This window comes from Balaenoptera physalus, assembly GCF_965194825.1.
Source record: "Balaenoptera physalus genome assembly, chromosome: 4".
Lineage (NCBI taxonomy): Eukaryota > Metazoa > Chordata > Mammalia > Artiodactyla > Balaenopteridae > Balaenoptera > Balaenoptera physalus.
Genome location: NC_138891.1, coordinates 135,829,177 through 135,843,949, shown reverse-complemented (window position 1 = coordinate 135,843,949; position 14,773 = coordinate 135,829,177). Strand labels below are relative to the sequence as shown.

The 14,773-nt window shown below is 37.4% G+C and overlaps 2 protein-coding genes across 10 annotated transcripts in view; both read right to left on the bottom strand.

The window, feature by feature from the left end:
* The window catches only part of MRPS6 (mitochondrial ribosomal protein S6), a 64,024-nt gene that overhangs the window by 29,256 nt on the left and 19,995 nt on the right, over positions 1–14,773 (bottom strand). The gene's annotated exons all lie outside the window — the stretch shown is intronic.
* SLC5A3 (solute carrier family 5 member 3) overlaps positions 1,165–14,773 on the bottom strand; it is a 34,426-nt gene continuing 20,817 nt past the window's right edge. For 7 of the 9 annotated variants that reach the window (XM_082459112.1, XM_082459106.1, XM_082459109.1 and 4 more), the window contains one exon: positions 1,165–12,783. In XM_082459112.1, the coding sequence (XP_082315238.1) occupies positions 10,288–12,444 (2,157 nt within the window). In that variant the 5' untranslated portion in view covers positions 12,445–12,783 and the 3' untranslated portion in view covers positions 1,165–10,287. Of the gene's footprint in view, positions 12,784–13,870; positions 14,769–14,773 lie in introns of those variants that run through there. The other 2 variants (XM_082459113.1, XM_082459111.1) reach the window with 2 other exon arrangements.

Genomic DNA, 14,773 nt, shown 5'->3' with positions numbered 1-14,773 from the left:
GAAGCCCACGCGCCTAGAGCCCATGCTCCACAACAAGAGAAGCCACCGCAATGAGAAGCCTGAGCACCTCAACCAAGAGTAGCCCCTGCTCACAACAACTAGAGAAAGCCCACGCACAGCAACGAAGACCCAACACAGCCAAAAATAAATAAAATAAATAAATTTATTTTAAAAAAAAAGAATTATCAATGGATGCTAAAACTAGGGATTCAAGCTTGATGAGGAATAAGTTATTTACATAAACTCTATCTCCCCACAATTTACTTATTACCAAAGGGGAAAACATTAACTAGACAGTGGAGAGACCTGGTAGGTACCACCTCAATCAAGTATCAAAGTTAATGTCAACAATAATGAGACAACACAACACATGCCTCTCAGTGTGAGGCTTTGAGGACGTATTATTGCTTACGTTGTAGTCCTGCCAAAAATGCATAGTGTGAATCAAATCATGAGGAAACAACCCTAAATAGGGGTGGCATTCACAAAATGACTGGCCTCTAAACTTCAAAAATATCAATACCACAAAAGACAAAAAGAACAGCTGAGGAACTATTTCAGACTAAAGGAGATAGACATAAGAGCTAAATGCAATGAACTGGTTTCCAAACTTAAAAAAAAAAAGTTGTTATAAAAGAACATTATTGAAACAGCAACATTTGAATAAAGACCTTAGATTAAAATATCGTACCAGTTACTTTCCAGATTTTGATAATTATATTGTGATTATCCCTGTCTTAAGAAATATATCCCTAAGTACTTAGAAGGTAAAGGGGAATGATGTCTGCAACTTATGTTTTCAAACGGTTCAGGAAAGTGTCTAATGAGAGAATGACAAAGAAACTGTGGCAAAATGTTAACTACTATGAATCTGGATGAAAATGATTCCTGAGTTCTTCAAACTATTCTTGCAACTTTCCTATAATTTGGAATTATTTCAAAATTAGGAATGAAAACACTAAGAATATTTTTATTTATTCAATGTTTCATATACAACTCAATTCTCAGTCAGTATTTGCAAGTCCATGTTTACCAAGGTAAAGAATGGCAATAATTGGTGGGGGAAACCCACTGGAACTCTTCATGAGCCAAGGGAAAAGGAACTGAGATACAACCTTTTGAGGGTAGACATGTGTTCATATTGAAAATACTTAGTCACAGAAGTGTAAATTTTTCATTTTATTCAAAGTTGGTACAGAAGTGCTAACATTTCCATAAAATAATTACTATACTTCAGTTACAGGACAAAATACCACAGAAAGGAATATACTTTGCAAGAAATGTAGTTCATCTTAAATTTCCAAATACTTTTAAAGGCTAATGCAGCAGCTGGCAAAATAACACATAGTACACAAAGAACAGTGTATTTTACAGAGTCAGTAATGAAAACTGACAGCTCTTTAGCAGATTTGCTTCATTTTTTTCATTTTTAAACAGTAACACTTTTAAAAACACATTAAACCAAGATCATACATGTCTACAATTTAAAAAATAAGATTGTATACAATAGGTTAGAATAAGTCAAGTTAGAATTGTCATGTATGGTTAACAATCCTAAATCTACAATTTTAATTGTATTCCTTTCAATATGGAAGTAACCTGGTTTATACCAAATTCTACTTTCTGCTTGCAACTAAAACATTGTACAGTGAGATGGACCTGATCAGTCAAACCTTAAAAAAAAAAAAAAATGCTGTGGACAATGAAGGTACCCTGGAAATCAGTTTACAATTCAAAAAACTCACCAATAACCCAACAACTTCATTTAAAATCACATTTGGTCTACAATGCATAACTGACAAAACAATCCATGTATACAATACACAACCCCAGTGCACAGACTGGTCTCTCACAGAACATCTGAACAAAGCTTAAGAGGCAGGACACTGGGAAAAACATTTTTCAATGTAGACATCTTTTAAAAATGCATTAATACTTACATATCAAAATTACTAGATAAAAGCAGCAGTACTCTGCTGACATTTGGCTTAAAAATAAAGGAATGAATGAAGCAATTTCACAGGATATTAGAAAAGGAATTGGTTTTCTTCTTGAAGAAGACTACTAACTTTTGCACAGCAACTATTTTTGATATCCACCTTATCAAAAAAAAAAAGGAGAAGAAGAAGCACTGAGAAGCCTAACATAGTTCATATGTGATTGCCAACATAGGTCCAGGCAACAGAAAATGGGATGTCCAAGCAAAGAATGGGTAAATCCTCGCTTTATTTTGGAACTCTGTTGGCAATCTATAAACTGAAGCAATATTGGTGGGGGAAAGCAGGGCAACAGATTCTATACCATCATCTGACACTAATGTAATATGTCATTATTTTAAAAATAAAGCTTTTGCATTTTAACAACCCCACAGAAAAGTCCATGAGCAAAAGACTTGTTGATCTGTTTGCCACTCAAAAGTTAGAGATCTCACAGTGAAATTAGAAAATTCTATTTATACATATTTACACCGCTAGGACTACTTTCACCTAGACTAATTAAAGCAATTTTCCATGGAATTACAGATGAAAGATATTCTGCCAAAGGAATCTTCAAAAGCATCCTTTAAGTTCTTAAAAACTATTTTAAATTTTAAAACAAAATTTAAAGGTACAGAACACATTCTACACAGGACTAACAGGTTATTACTGCTTTGCCTTATCACATATTGCTAAGCCAAAGATGTTCCTCAAACCTCTCCTTTCTCCTGCATTTCTGGTACTCCTCTCCAGTAACCCCACCGAAGCCTGAGGTTTTACATTCTTAAAAAATGCTGTAGGTCCACAACCTGGCGACTTTTGGCTAGAGGGGGTAAGTCTCTCCCTCAAAGTGCTCAGGTTAATTCTTCTAAAACATGTTCCATTAGTCTATACCAGCTTTAATCTTCATTCCATATATTATTAAAGTTGATTATCCCTAAGAAGATAAACATACAAAATAGAGGAGAGTGGGAACAAAGATAGTCACTTCTCTCCATCCTTAGAGTCCTTCCATCTTTTGACATACAGGCAAAATCCAAGACACAGATGTATTTATTCATTGTTTACAAACAGGGACTATTCAGGTGAAGAAAGCGATGAGTAAAATAAGGATAATGTCGAGTTCAAGAAAACACATTATTTTCTTCTTTTGCATGCATATTCACAGATTTCATCTAATCTAGTCTTGAAGCGGGTAATGAGACAGGCAAAAGAATCCTTTAGACTCTTACAACCATTGTGAAAAGCAAAGTAGTTCATTTGGCAGATCTGTCTCAGTTAGTTTGATGCTCGTAACACTTGGATCAAATTCTGCTCTATTAAAATGAAGTGCAGTGAAGCATATGAAAAAATAACTTCATTAAGTTTAGATTAAATTTACACAAAGATTAAAGATTAGTATTTGCCCTATTAAAATGTGAGATTTCTCCATGTTTTCAGGGTACTATTGACAGGAGGTAAAATTTCCTAAAGATTTATGATTAAAAAAAAAAAAATCCAATGGCTCTACAGCTTAAAGCAGAAGTCTGTCAAAATGTTCCACCCACCAAAAACCTAGAAGTCTGTCCCTGTTTCTCAAGTTCCAGATTGTAGGAAAGAGCCCACAGACCCCATTTTAGCTAGTAACCCCCCAATACAATTGCAGTATTCTTGACATTGGTATTCTCTCCTCCACCAAAGCAGTACAAATGTACCCAGATTAGAATGCTGAATCCCTTATGATTTAGGACCCCTATCTTAGGTACCTCACTGTCTAGGGCTTTCAGTACTGCGGTCCTCATCCTGACAACTCGAGACAAACCCATGGTGGGCTTTTTATGCCTGGCACTTGTGGGATAATGAGAATACTGTTAGTCTTGTGCTTTCTACATGTGGAGTTACAAATATGAGGGAACATGGTTTTGTGCTTTCTATGGACACTTACTTTCAGCTTTTTCCTTATCATGGAATGTGAAACTGTTGTCACATATATGTTCTCAGATATGCCTATCCAACCTACACTGGAAAATGATAAAGTTAAAATACACTCACAGAATAAGTAACCTTAAATTTTTAATTAAGTATATAAAAGAAACAAATACAGATGAATAAATAACATTTAAGCTGCAACACAAACCAGACTTACCTGGTTCCTTGAACTTAAACAGAGACTGCATATAAAGTATGTAAATATAAATGTATTTCCTTCACTAGCTATAACAATATTTAAAAAGAGGAATTGTAACAAATAAGAGTTATCTATCAAGAAAGGGAAAGGTGTGAACTAGCAGATTCAATATTGGCAACCAGAAGGCACTAATCAAAACATAAATTTCAGATGATGATTATATTATGGAATACCCTACAGAATGGCCTTTGCCAATTGGGGGTTTCAATAATATAGATAGCAATGAGCTTAATTTCAGTTTCCAACTAGTATAACAAAAAAGTGAGTTATTAAGGAACATTCCACTTATAGAGGTATAGGCTACACTGATATATTGGAAAATTATCCAGAGTAGTTTGTCCAGAGGCAATAAAAAAAAGTAAACACTCCTTTATCCAGCAGCACTAGGGTACAAGGTGAATTTCCAACATAAGTCTCCAACAAAGGTGTGGTTATCTACTGTCAACTTGTGCTGTTGCCGAAATCACTGGAAAATGTATTTCCCTCAATGACAGAGTTCACTTACTGTAAACTGTCTTGAACTGGGGTGGGGGGCTCCGTTATCCTGGGCAACAATTATAATACAGTGCTTCTCTGAGGAGAGCAAAGCACTGCTCCTACACTAACAAGAATCTGAGACCACTGTGCTTTGTCTTGACTTATTCTAGCATCCCTCTCTTCAAACACGCTATATATCCAGGTAACCAAACCAAACTTTTAAAAGTCATTACATAAATTAAGGTTATTGGTTTAAGTCAAGTCTCAGATTATGGTCCTCCCCGAAAAAGTAAAGTGCACGAGATGAGTAATGATACAGATACATCAAACCTTTTTTGTTTACTTCTGAGTAAAAAACTATATGCCAATGGTTAAGCCTGTTAGTTACCAGATAAATGGGGTGCTTAACCCAAAACAATAAGCTAAATCCTATCTTTTATAAAGGATTTGAGATGGAAACAAACATTAATTATATCAATTCTCTTAACATTCCTTTAAAGGTGAATCAGTAGTTTAAAGCCTTATTCCCAGCACTGGAGAGAGAAGCTTAAATAAAAACATTTATATGACAACGTGAATAATGGTGTGGGACTCAGTGCTGGCAAAGCCCATCAATTATTTTGAACCTTAGCTAAATTCTGTTCTGGAGTCAAAGTAGTTGAGTATCTACTCTTCCAACAGAGGTGAGAGTTTGACAAAAAGCATACCAAATTAAGAGAAGTTAGCTTAATGGAGGAAAAGGGGTTTGCAGCCCTGAGTTAAGTCAACCAAGAAAACCAAACGTAGTGATCAAAAGATTACTTCTTATGTAATCCAGCTTCATACCTAACTAGTACAAAAGGGTTTCTCTATATGCCAACTGACTAGTTCCAACTTTTTACCTTTAATTACTGCAAGAACAAGGCTTTTCGGCATCAAAACAAACTCCATTCCTCTCTACATTGTGATACCATCATTTCAAAGGGACTGGTGTGAATTTAACTATTCTTGCCTCCTAATTTTTGAAAAATGAGTTTCGAGAATAAAATACTGATGACTTATTAAGGGCTTTTATTATTAGTGAACACAAAGTCTAAGAAAATAATTCTTGAGAACAGTTTAAGCTAATAGAAATTTAGTATATTTAAACACAACTATATTTAGTGAATCACTATTTGGATCCAGACCTTCAAATATGGGGCAAAGCAGCACTTCTGCACACCATGACAATAAGCCTGAAAGAAAGTGAATTAAGCTGACAAAAGATCAAAATAGGAATCTGTTAAGTGTTGAAAGAATAGGTGAATAATTAAAGCAATGTGAGGGAAGACAAATAAAGGGGGAAACCAGTCTCTCTGAATGGTAGGTAGGCATACACACAAATAGGAATATATCCCATTTGTAAAGTCTGCTCAGGCTAATGTCAACATTAAAATGACTTGAACAATTTAACACCTGGCTAATGATAAATCTTATGAATACTGAAGCCTAAAACCATTTTTTTCTACTAAAGTATCATTATGAAATATCAGTCATTTTAACCTCAAATATGTTAATAAACTCATACTTTACGATATTCAACATCAAACCAGGGTTTAACAAGCTTGATCTTATTCACTGTACCGTAATCTATATGCGGAGAGGTTTAAACTAGCTGATAGCAAAGATGCCTCAAGTTCTAGGGTTCAATGAATATGATTCTACATCTAACACATTTTAAGCTAATTTTGTCTTCTGTTAAGTCTGCATCACCCAGGTACTTCTCAGCATCTCACTTAATAGTGTTTCTGACTTCTTAAGAAAATTTTGTCCTGGCAAGTCTCCGTACTCATGTAATTTAACAATGGTCTTTATACATCTCTCAACCCAAACTCAGGAAATGCTGAGGTGTCACTACTAGATACCCATGTGGTCATTTTCAGCCATCATACCTCAGATGAAAATGACACATGGGCGTAAAGTATAAGAAAAGCAAGTAAGCCGAATACTGCCAAGTTGGAACACTGATGGGTCTAACCTTTTAATAGTTAATAATATAGCAGCTCTGTAGTGTGGTAAAGAATGAGAATAACCCATACGCTACATTAAATGATATCTGAAGAGAGAGGGGCAAGATCCACACACCCAATATAGGGAAGACAGCAATGGACTGAGAAATGTAGAGACTTAAAGGTTCTAATCACCCTGGACAAGACTTTCAAGCCCCCACTTAGCCTCAGGCTGGAGAACTGAGTAACAACCTTCCCACTCAATTCTTAAAATGTGAAGTTTCATGGAGTGATGGGCCCCCACTAATTACTTGACTTGCCATCCCCAAGAGCTAGGGCTTTGTGACCCAGGCCAGCCTCTTTGTGCAAAAAGACAATGCATCCTTTGAGCCAAGTGAAAAAGAAGCCTTGGGAGATCAGATCTGCTGGATTTAGGCCAAAGGACACAGCACCACTGCTACTGCTTGATGCTTCTCTAACCAAAAGATAAGAGTGATAACCTCACCAGGAAAGAAAGGCTGGGGAAAAAGACTGGCTCAGCTGTTTCAAAAGCCGTTTACTGTCTTGGGTAGGAGGACAAAATATTCTTAGATGAACAGGGAAATTAGAGGTCCCACAAAGGAACCAATAATCATTCTGCATGTCAGGGGAATAAGCTCTTCTCATCAGATCTGGAGACTAAGATTGCCTGAGAGGACAAAAATCTAAGAACTGGGGATACCATTAACAGCAGATAAGACAATATTTTTCTCCACCTTTGAACACCAGTGTCCTCGCTTCATTTTGACTCGCAGCTAACTATTGTAGTCAATCACTCTTAGCCAATTCTGAACTTCAGCTTGAGCCAATATGAAAACATATACATGTTAATGTCTAGGTATCAATGTCATCATTTAGGACCCATTTAGTTAGTGTAAAGTATGACTATTTTGCTAGCTTTAAGACAGACCACGTATCATTCCATGAACAATCATTCTAATGAAATACAGACTGAAGAACGGTCCCCTGAAATGAAGTTGCAATCAGGAATTCACATACTTATTCAAGCACATTATCTATTACTGGGAAGCAATAAGAAGGGCAAGCTTCAGGGACTTCAGTCTAAATAAAATGTTTATACTGGCAAGAATAAACAATCCTAATGGATATGCTAATAATCATTCCTTATTTACAAACATTAGTACTCTAAACTTGACCTACTGCTATATACACATGAATAGACACAAGATGATGTATTTTATGTATCATACTAAGACAACAGCAGAGAGAAGGTAGGGGGATGCTAATATCCCAAACTATTAGGAGTCAACATTAAATAAAGGGGGGAAAAATCCACTTAAATGCCACCTATTCATTTATGCTTTTAATAGAAGGGGTAAGAAGGCTGCTCAGCCAATATGTCAATCCTCACTGCTGAGTTACACAGCAAGGTGTTCAGAGTCAAAGAAAAATTTTAATTCCTACAACTTAATGTCAATTTGAAAAATCTAAGATCCTGTTATTTCCCCCAATATCAAAAAGCTGTCTCAAAGGAAGAACAGTTCCTTTGAGAAAAGAAGAGGACAAACCATGAATCCAGATTTGGACACCTGGTTTTCTGTTCTTCCCAACAGACTTTGTAACCTTGGACATGTCACAGCCTCAGCCTCCACACAAGAAAAGGATGGTCCTTATTTTTATTTGGCCCCCAGCTTATAAACCTTAAGAATGAAATTGAGAACAAAATTCCACAAGGCACTCTAATAAGCTCTCAGAAACCATACTATTCGTACATGAACTATTTTTTCATCTACAGACTCAGTCCTTCAGAAAGCCCCCTGGAGATGGGAAGACATTATGCTACCTGATAATTTCTAAAATCAACTTTGAACTAATCAAATCCATCATAATGAAACTAGTTTATAAATACAAAAAAATTTAAAGTCATTAGGACTGAGTTTTGATTCAAAATCTACAAAAATATCTAAAAAAGTAATAATTTTCCCCTGAAGAATAAAGGTTAATAAAATCATGCAATTTAAAAAATATCAGAGATTACAGAAAAGTCAAAGTAGATACACAATTAGTTTCCTTCATCTGTCATGGAGGAAAAAGGACAGGACACACAAAGAACTACCTAATCTGTAGAGCTTTTCTCAAACGTCTTTCGTACCCTGTCCTCATGAAGGGAATCAGCCTGTGAAAAATGGATTCTCTTCCAGGAAGGCTGTAACTGGGTACGAAGCCATGTCAAGATAGAGGGTCCTACAATTAACGCAAGTCCTGTAATCTCCTCTACAAGACACACTACTAAACCCGTAGAAGTTCTTGTTCATGGCACCTCTTGAACATGCTATCCATTCTACAGAAAAACTATACTGACAATCCACCAATGGCAAAGCGTGCACTCTTGAGTTTTCTGTTACTGATGGCCAGTTTGCATCGAAATATCATCACACTCTAAGTCACTGTTAACTTTTTAAGCAAAAATGTAGAGGCTGTGTACACATGGTAAGTCTTTTGAAAAAAAAGTAAATCGGGGAAAAAAGACTTATCAAGGATACAATATGATCTGAGAATTAAATTTTCACTCTAAAAACTCAACTGCAATATCTCATGATCTAATCAAGTAGGGCGACCCAGCACAAAGGCAGAGTTAATTCTTCTTCAAATTTCCGGACATATCTTCCAAATGGATCCACTTGGGAAGGTACCTGGCTAATAAAGAATGTTACCAAATGACAAGAACAAAGCTAGAGAATTAATGAAGTATGAGAACATGAAAATTCCAAGTGAACACACGGCAAAAAGTCCGATATTTAGTATTAGACTATCACCTGTTCAGCTTAGTCAATCAAATGCTGCTTAGGAGATGCTAATTTCCAAACTATATAAATGATCTTAATTTGGTCAGTAAATCTGGGGATCATCAGCAATGTTTACTTCATTTTCTCCCCCATAATCATTTACAATACAATCATGACATACAACTTTATAAAGACAGACTTGATGGTCATTTGAGTATGGTTCACTTAAACTTCAAAGTAGGAAAAAAAGAAAAAAACAACTGGAACAAACTTTTTCCCAACATTCCATATACTGGTGGTACAAGAATAGCTACAGGAAAACATTCTTCTTCCTTTCTTTCAGCATTCAGAATCCATAGGCTCATGCTAACAAAACAAACCTGGCAAACGAACTTGTCCTGAAACAAGCACATGTTAGATTTTCAGTACATAATTGATTATACAATGTCTACAAATTCAGTTTTTTAAAACGGAAGTAGGGATTACAGAGAGAGAAAAAACTTTAAAATGAGCAAGTCTTCTACTTCAGGGTAAGAAGGCCTACCAAGATTTGGCAGTGCAGACAGTATATCTTATTCGTGATATCTTAGCATATATTCTGCTCTAAGTGCTCTATGAGAATAATTGGTCTCTCCTTACTTTGGTATGGAAAATTTTAAACCACATTTGCACAATTCAGTCTGTTAAACAAGTTTTACTTCATTTAGATTGAAATTTTACTTTCATCCATCTCTGGGAAAATAAAGTCTTGCAAATAGATGATTTTTCTGCTAAGTAAAATTTGGCTAAAACCTACAGCGTAAACAATGCCTGAGAGATGCAACAGTTACATAGGTGTTTTGTTTTTTGTTTTTTTGTTTTTTTTCAAAGACCAGTATTTTCTTAAGTTAGTGTCTCATCATATCCTTAAAAGTTCATAAGGAGAAATAAACAAACATGAAAATTCCAAGTGAACACACAGCAAAAAGTCCAATATTCAGTATTAGTTTAACTTGTGGAGTTTCTTCCAACATTTGTAAACAAACAGCCTCCTCCTCCATCAGGTCTCTGAGACTCCTCTTGCTGAGGCTCTTACTTTTAAAGCCACAGAACCAATCTATGAACTTCCAGTACCGGCCTCCATCCTCTGTTTCTTTCTTTCTCTCTTTCTCACCCATGAGAGCTGCTTGCCCATTGGAATAAGCATCTACAGGTGTTTCTGCCTCTGAATGACCTAAAGAAGCCACTGGGTTGCCCTCCTCTCTGCAGGTCACCAACAGATTAACATCTTCAGGCTGCAGGCCCTTAATGCTATCTTCAGATTTCCCATTGGGAATGACGTGGTTGACAGCCTCACTATTCTCACTGCATCTCAGGATGCTCTTCTCTTGCATTTTGTATGGTTCTTCTTTTGGGGAGCAGCTCTCCTTTACCACCAGGCTCTTCTTAGACCAAAAGGTGGTGGTACGAATCTGTTCCTTCGTAGGAGGTGGCGTGAGAAGGCTAACAATTACAGTAATGAGTCCTGTGACCCAAAACAACGCTGTGGCCACGTACATGTAATGGATGTCTTTGATGAAGCCTGGCCTGTTATCAGGTTGGTCACATTCTGGGGCACGGTAGGCAAAGGCCAGTGTCAAACGGACTGCTCCAAGAACAAAGCCAGCCATTCCACCATAGAAAGCCCCTTGTTCATTGCAACGCTTCCAGAAAATCGCCAGAAGGAACAGGGCTGCAACTGGGGGCGTCAGGTAATCTGCCACCTCCTGAATGTAAAGGTACATCTGGCCTCCTTGCATCTCCACGATGATGGGCACCCATGCAATGCTGATCACTACCATAAAAGCCACAAATATCCTCCCCACAATCATCAGTTCCCGGGAGCTTGCACTCTTGCGGATGAGTTTGTACACATCGAGGGTGAATATGGTACTGGCACTGTTAAAGATAGAGTCCAAGTCACTCATCAGAGCTGCAATCATCACTGCCATCATTAAGCCCCGGAGGCCCACAGGAACCAGCTTCATCACCAGGCGTGGGTAAGCAATGTTAGAGCACCCAGCTCTGCTTCCACATACTTGCATGCAGTGCTCTGGGTTGATGCAAGCTATATCATCAGCAAACAGTATCCTGGAAATCATTCCTGGGACAACTATGATAAACATTGGCAGAAGCTTCAAGAAGCCAGCCATCAGAGTAGAGCCTTTGGCATGAGCAATGTTTTTAGCCGCTAGGACCCTCTGCACGATGACTTGGTCAGCACACCAGTACCACACCGAAGCTGGGGTCTGCCCAAGAATGAATCCAGGCCAAGGAACATCTTCATCTGTTGGATTCCGCAACATTTTCAGTGCATCTTTCTTAGGGTGGACATTACAAGAATTTGTGTTGGAAAGGTTGTATGTCAACAAGATGGAAGTGACATTGGGTGAGGCCAACATGTACCTTCTCTTAACTTCCTCAAACCCGCCAATCTCCATCATGCTAATAATCATAAGTGTGAGTGCCCCAACGATCATGAGCAGAGCCTGCAGAGTGTCTGTGTAGATCACCGCAACAAGGCCTCCGGTGACAGTCAGCAAAGCAGTCATGCCAATGAGTAGGATGACAGACACATAAAGGTTCCAACCCAAAGACTCCTGGATAAAGAGGGCACCCGAATACAGATCCACTGAGAGCTTGGTGAAGATATAGAGAATCAGAGACAACGCTGCAAAATAGACCTGAATCCTATGGCCACCAAATCGCTTGGACAAGTATTCAGGCATGGTGTACACCCCCGACCGGATGTAAATCGGGATGAAAACCCATCCCAGAAGTTGCAAAAGCAGTAAGGCATTGAATTCCCATGCGCCCACTGCAAATCCACTTGCAGCTCCAGATCCTGCCAGCCCAATGAAGTGCTCACTCCCAATATTGCTCACAAACAGAGAGGCACCAATTGCTACCCAGGTCATAGAGCGCCCCGCCAGGAAGTATCCACTTACAGTGCTTCTATTAGATTTCCACATGGCAAAAAAACCAATGCACATGACCAGGATAAAATACAGGGCCACTATGGCAATGTCTGCTGTCTCCAGTACAGCCCTCATTTTGGTAACTTTGTGAATAAAAGTGTCCAGTGACAGAAGTGTCCAACTTTTTATTTACTCATTAGTAACCCCAGCCAAGTCTGTAAACCATACGTGAACTGGACTACACAGAGCAACACAGCAGGTCAAAGTCTTTGTCCTTTGGTTTGCTGTCTTGATGGTGGCGGTTGTGATAAACTTTGAAGGAGACAGTTTAAATTTTCCTCCGCTTCTTAATTGGGATTGAGAACTTAGCTCGTACTCTTAATCCACTCTCCACAAGACCATCAGCATTTACTCAGGTGCTGGAGGAGAAATTCTGAGTTGCAGCTAAGTCTAGTGAAGCCTACTGTACCAACCCTGCAAGGCAGCAAAGACAAAAGACAAAGATTGAATTAGAGGAGGGGCTCACCAAGCGATGAGGAAACTTTCAGTCTAGCAAAACGGCGCAACAAGACATTATAAAAAGAAAAAAAAAACTTTTAAAATATATGTACTTTAGTTCCACAGGAAAGAGTGATCCACACTATCACATCTGATACTTAAAGTCAGGGAGAATAGTTATCATTTTGAACTAAGAACAAAAATTCGTCGACCTCCTAACTAAGTGGCTTAACTTCTCTGGCAACTAAGAACTGCCCACCATGACACTGCCCTTTCTTGTCTTAGTGTGGTAGTCTCAGATTGGAAAGGCACCAAGGTCTTAAAGCACCTTGGGGGCGGGGGGGATGACACTAATTATTCATAATAAATAAGGGCACCAAAATGAATCTTCAAATACTGTGAATCCTAAGAGTAATGTATTTTATAGCCAGTTAGGGTCCTGGACAGAACAGGTATTTACTAAGTGTTATCATCTACCCCCAAACACAATACCAAGTACTGCTTAGTCTGTGCAGACTACTGTTACAAAATTTTCCTAGATTCCTACTACAAATGTACATCTGTGCTAGTCATCATATATTACCCTAGAAATTGTGACATGACTCCTGCCCTAAGGGGAAACAAGATGTTCCACACAAAAAAACTAGGAACATACAACTTATAAACAACCCTAAAATTTTACTCTGCTAGCTAGAAGGAAGACATTGAAAAAAAGATTTGTTTAATGTTAAAGAAAGTAATTTCCTTCCCTTCCATTTCATCAGGCATTATTTCCAAGAGAACCTCTGAGAAGATAAAGGCACTGACTCAAAGTTTGATTTTGCTGAATAATTTTTCCTTTTAAATGCTTTCTTGTTGAAGGGTATACAGAGCAAGGAGAGGAGGAAGAAAGAGAAAATTTTTCTGGAAGACTGAAAAATAACGTCATTATTATTATATCTTCCAAACCTAAACAAAACAGACATCTATAAACCATTAGATAATAAATTATCTTCAATAAGTCAATCAGATCTTTTCAGTCCTGGATTAAGAAAATCATTGAAAAACAGACATTTAAATTTACCTAAAATTGAGTTTATGAATATGACGGGTTTTCTCCTAGAAAAAGAGACAAATTCTGAATCTTCAAAGTTATTATAATTGGAGCTGAAAGACCAATATGAAAAACACTTTGTAATTCAACCTAATGCCTTCCACATGTTAACTCCTAAAGTGATTTCTCCTTTTGAGATAAGGCAACCTCAGAGTGAAATTTTTTTTATGCTTGACAAAGCAGATGCTTTTTGATGAATCTAGATATTTTCCTTTAAAAATTATTAAGTCCTATAAATGATACTAAAAGCCACCTCTTTTCCAAATAGACCACAGTACTAAACACTTAACAACACACCTCTTACTGGTAGGGAAAAGAGCTGGAAATAATGCTTAAAGATAAACACGCTACCGAATTAGGTTATTAGGTCTAATTAATAATGCTGCCACGTAGAAATGTCTTAAACCCATCTTTATGCCTTTTTAAGCATAAAGCACTACAACAGTTACACTAAAAAAAACTAAAATCTTTCCTCCTAAAAGCCAGTGTCAATAATGACTGGCATGAGTAAAACTGCCACACACGAAAACATAAAATACACTAAAAGTTGGTATTTGTATCACTTCATACTTGCCAAAACCTGAAGCTGCTTGTATTTCTATGACTACTTTCTCTGACCCCAAAATGTTCAAGTTATTTAAAAAAATACTTGGACATTATTTAGGAAGAATTACCTAAATTTTTAATAAAATCTAATCAGGTGACTAATAAATATTAATTATTTAAAAGGGTACCTGTAACATTTCAGTATAAGGGTTAGGTCCTCAATTACAAAGAAAACTGTAGTTGGCAATTATGAGATCCCTGCCCCCAACAGAGCTCCCACTGCCATCCAACATCCAAGCCATACCCTTGCCATTTTGTTCCAACTTA